The sequence below is a fragment of the Myotis lucifugus genome, unplaced genomic scaffold, assembly GCF_000147115.1.
Source record: "Myotis lucifugus unplaced genomic scaffold, Myoluc2.0 scaffold_925, whole genome shotgun sequence".
Taxonomy (NCBI): Eukaryota; Metazoa; Chordata; class Mammalia; order Chiroptera; family Vespertilionidae; genus Myotis; species Myotis lucifugus.
Genome location: NW_005871973.1, coordinates 3534 through 6425, shown reverse-complemented (window position 1 = coordinate 6425; position 2892 = coordinate 3534). Strand labels below are relative to the sequence as shown.

At 61.2% G+C, this 2892-nt stretch overlaps 1 protein-coding gene across 1 annotated transcript in view; it reads right to left on the bottom strand.

The window, feature by feature from the left end:
* PRSS22 (serine protease 22) overlaps nucleotides 1-2330 on the bottom strand; it is a 5145-nt gene extending 2815 nt beyond the window's left edge. The window contains exons 1-3 of the mRNA XM_023747598.1: nucleotides 1796-2330; nucleotides 739-765; nucleotides 139-307 (exon numbers count right to left, since the gene is read on the bottom strand). Of these exons, the coding sequence (XP_023603366.1) occupies nucleotides 139-307; nucleotides 739-765; nucleotides 1796-1877 (278 nt within the window). The 5' untranslated portion in view covers nucleotides 1878-2330. The remainder of the gene's footprint in view (nucleotides 1-138; nucleotides 308-738; nucleotides 766-1795) is intronic.
* Between the last annotated feature and the right edge of the window lie 562 nt (nucleotides 2331-2892).

Genomic DNA, 2892 nt, shown 5'->3' with positions numbered 1-2892 from the left:
AGAGTGTTCTGGGAGGAGCAGGGTCGGACCAGAGGGACCCAGACTGAACCGGCGACAGCAGCCGTGGCTGTGAGGAGCCGGGTGGGGGGCAGGAAGGAAGCTGGGGACTCGAGTGGAGGAGACTGGCTGTCATATCACATGAAGCAGTGGGCGGCGGTGACCACCCAGCGCCTGGTGAGGAGGGAGCCCGCACAGTGGTGGGTCCCGTTCTTCTGGATGCTCACAATCCAGGGCCACTCGGCGTCGGCGCTGTCCTCACCACCCACAATCCGGTTCAGCTGCTGCGGCTTCCCGCAGGGTGGGAGCGCTGGAGGAGGAGGGTCCAGTTTGCTGTCACCCCCTCAGCATGGTCCTCGGCCCCTTCCCCCTGCCCATCTCCAGAGGCCTGTGCTCCACTGCCTCTCCCTCTGCCCTCTGCTCTCTGCCTGCACGTACCCCCTCCTCTGCTATGTCTTCCCCTGACCTGCTCTTCCTCTTCCTCTGCCCTCCCTTCTGGCTGGCCTTTCCCCTCCACGTAGCTCTCAGCCTTGCCCACAGCTCTATCCTTTTACCTCCTGGGCCATTTGCCCTTCTGGACTCCAGCTGCTCTTGGCCCGCTCTCCTCCACACCCGTCTCTGCTCTGCCCTCTGGGCCTCCTTTCCTGCCCGCTCTCTAATCCAACCTCTGCCTCCTTCTGACCACCCCCCGCAGACAGACACACAGACACTGCCCTCCCCCTCAGGGCGGTTCCTACTCACCAGGTGTCTTGGCAGCATTGAGGGTGTCTGAGGACAAGAGAAGGAAAGGGTCAGGCCAGTTTGAGAGGAGGCCCCCAAGTGCCCAGTGGAGAGAATGGCCCCCCAGTGTCCAGCTGAGTGGACCTCCCCACAGGCCCAGTGACCCTTTCCAGTCTCTCATTCCCAGGCCCCTCCAGGCCTCCCCAGGTGGGGCAGTGCCAGGAGCCTAGAGAGCATGGACGGACGGAACCCTCATGCTCTCATTGTGAGCTGAGCCTTGCACATCCCATCAGCTTCCTCCAGCTCATGCTCAGGATTCATCCCACCTGCTGCGGGGGGAGAAGCTACCCCTGGAACACCTCTCACGGAGAGTGGGCACACACCTGACCCTCCCGGGCTTCCTCCCTCAGACCTAAGTCAGCGACCGACCCGGAGACTCCCTTCACCTCCACCCCCAAGCCCAAGGCCTGGATGCTGCTGCCCCAGAAGATGGAAGAAACAGGAGGGAGGGAGCCCTGACCAGTGTGGTTCAGTGGTTAGAATGTCGGCCCAAGCACCAAAGGGTCAAGGGTTTGATTCTCTATCAAGGGCAGGTACCTGGGTTGCAGGTTTGATCCCTGGCCCAGGCGCATGCAGGAGACAACCAATCGATGTGCCTCTCTCACATCTATGTTTCTCTCCCCCCCACACCTCCCTCCCTCTCTTCCACTCTCTCTAAAAATCAATGGAAAAAATATCCTCCAGTGGGAATTAACAACAAAGAAAAAAAATTAAAACTAAAGAAACAGGAGAGAGGGAGATGAAGACAATAATGAATTTGGTCAATAATAACCACCCAGAGATGGAGCATATGAAACCTCTTAGTACCTACCTGCAGTGTCTCATTTAATCCTTGAGCATCGTGAAGCAGTCAAATAACAGAGAGAGAGAGGGAGAATGGGGGGGAGGGGGGGAGGGGAGAGAGCAAAGGAGGAGACGATTCCGGCAGGCCCTGGAAGGAAGGTGGCTGAGTCTAGAGGGAGGAGGAGGTGATCCTGAAGGGGTAGAGAGGGAGGGGCAGCAGGTCCTCCGGACTCACCGGTAGAAGCCAGAAGCAGCAGGGAGGTTAAAATCCTGAGGCAGCCCCCACCCAGGGCTGGGGGGGTTCTGGACACAAGCATGTCCAGTGGGGGTGGGGCCACGGCCTGGCGAGCTGTGCCGTGCCGGCCACAGGAGTGTTCAGAGTTCCCTGCAGGTCACCCCTGGTTTTATCCTCGGAGGCGGAATGCTGTCGGACCTGTCCCCCCAGTGAGTGGCTCAGTCCCTGCCACTCGGGGCTGTAGGTCACCAGAAGGGGTGGGGCTGCCAGGAGGAAATGAGCCTTAACGGGAACTGGGGGGCTCTGGCCGAGACCCCTGCCTCTGGACTGGACCAGTGGACCCGGGCTCTGGATCTGGGGCTCAGGACACCAGCTCCAGCTGTGGGCCCAGTATCTGGCCTCAGGAGGGCAGGCTCGGGAACCTGGAGCATGGCCTTGACACTGACCATGGAGTTGGGGGGTGCAGAGAAAGGTGCTCATAGCTTGAAAGGAAGGGGGTCCAGGTGGGGAAAGGCAGGTGCTCAGACCCAGGAGGCTCAGGTATGAGGTCTTGGAGAGGCCCCAGGGCTTTGGGGAGGGAGGGGGGGCAGCCAAGGGGATTGCCCAAAGGCTCGGCAAGGCCATTCCTCCAGGGACCAGCTGACCTGACTCAGCCAGGGGAACTAGCCCAGCCCGGGGCTCTGGGATCCCGTTAACCCTCTTACTGGAAAGCCATGAATCAGGCCCCCAGTGGCTGCCAGTTCTGGGGCGACCTTCCTGTGGGCCCTGTCACTCAGAAGCCCTGGGACTCACCCTCCTCACCCTTCACCTGGGCTCCCAGGAAGCGTGAGTGGGCGGGGCCGCCAGGTGCTCTGTGGCTATGGCTTAGGAGGCTGCCTGGAAGGGGCTGGGAGACAGGGTCTCCCTCATCTGCCCCACCCCTGCCCTCCTGAATCCGAGACCCCCACCCTGAGGGCAGGTCTTCCCTGACTCAGCGCCCACACTGGACTCCCCACCCCAAGCAGGAGGAGCAGGCTGCTTCCGCCTCTGAAACAGCCTGCATCTCTGTCCCTTCTCTCACTTGGTCAACACCCCTCAAGCTGGGCCCTCGCTACGCC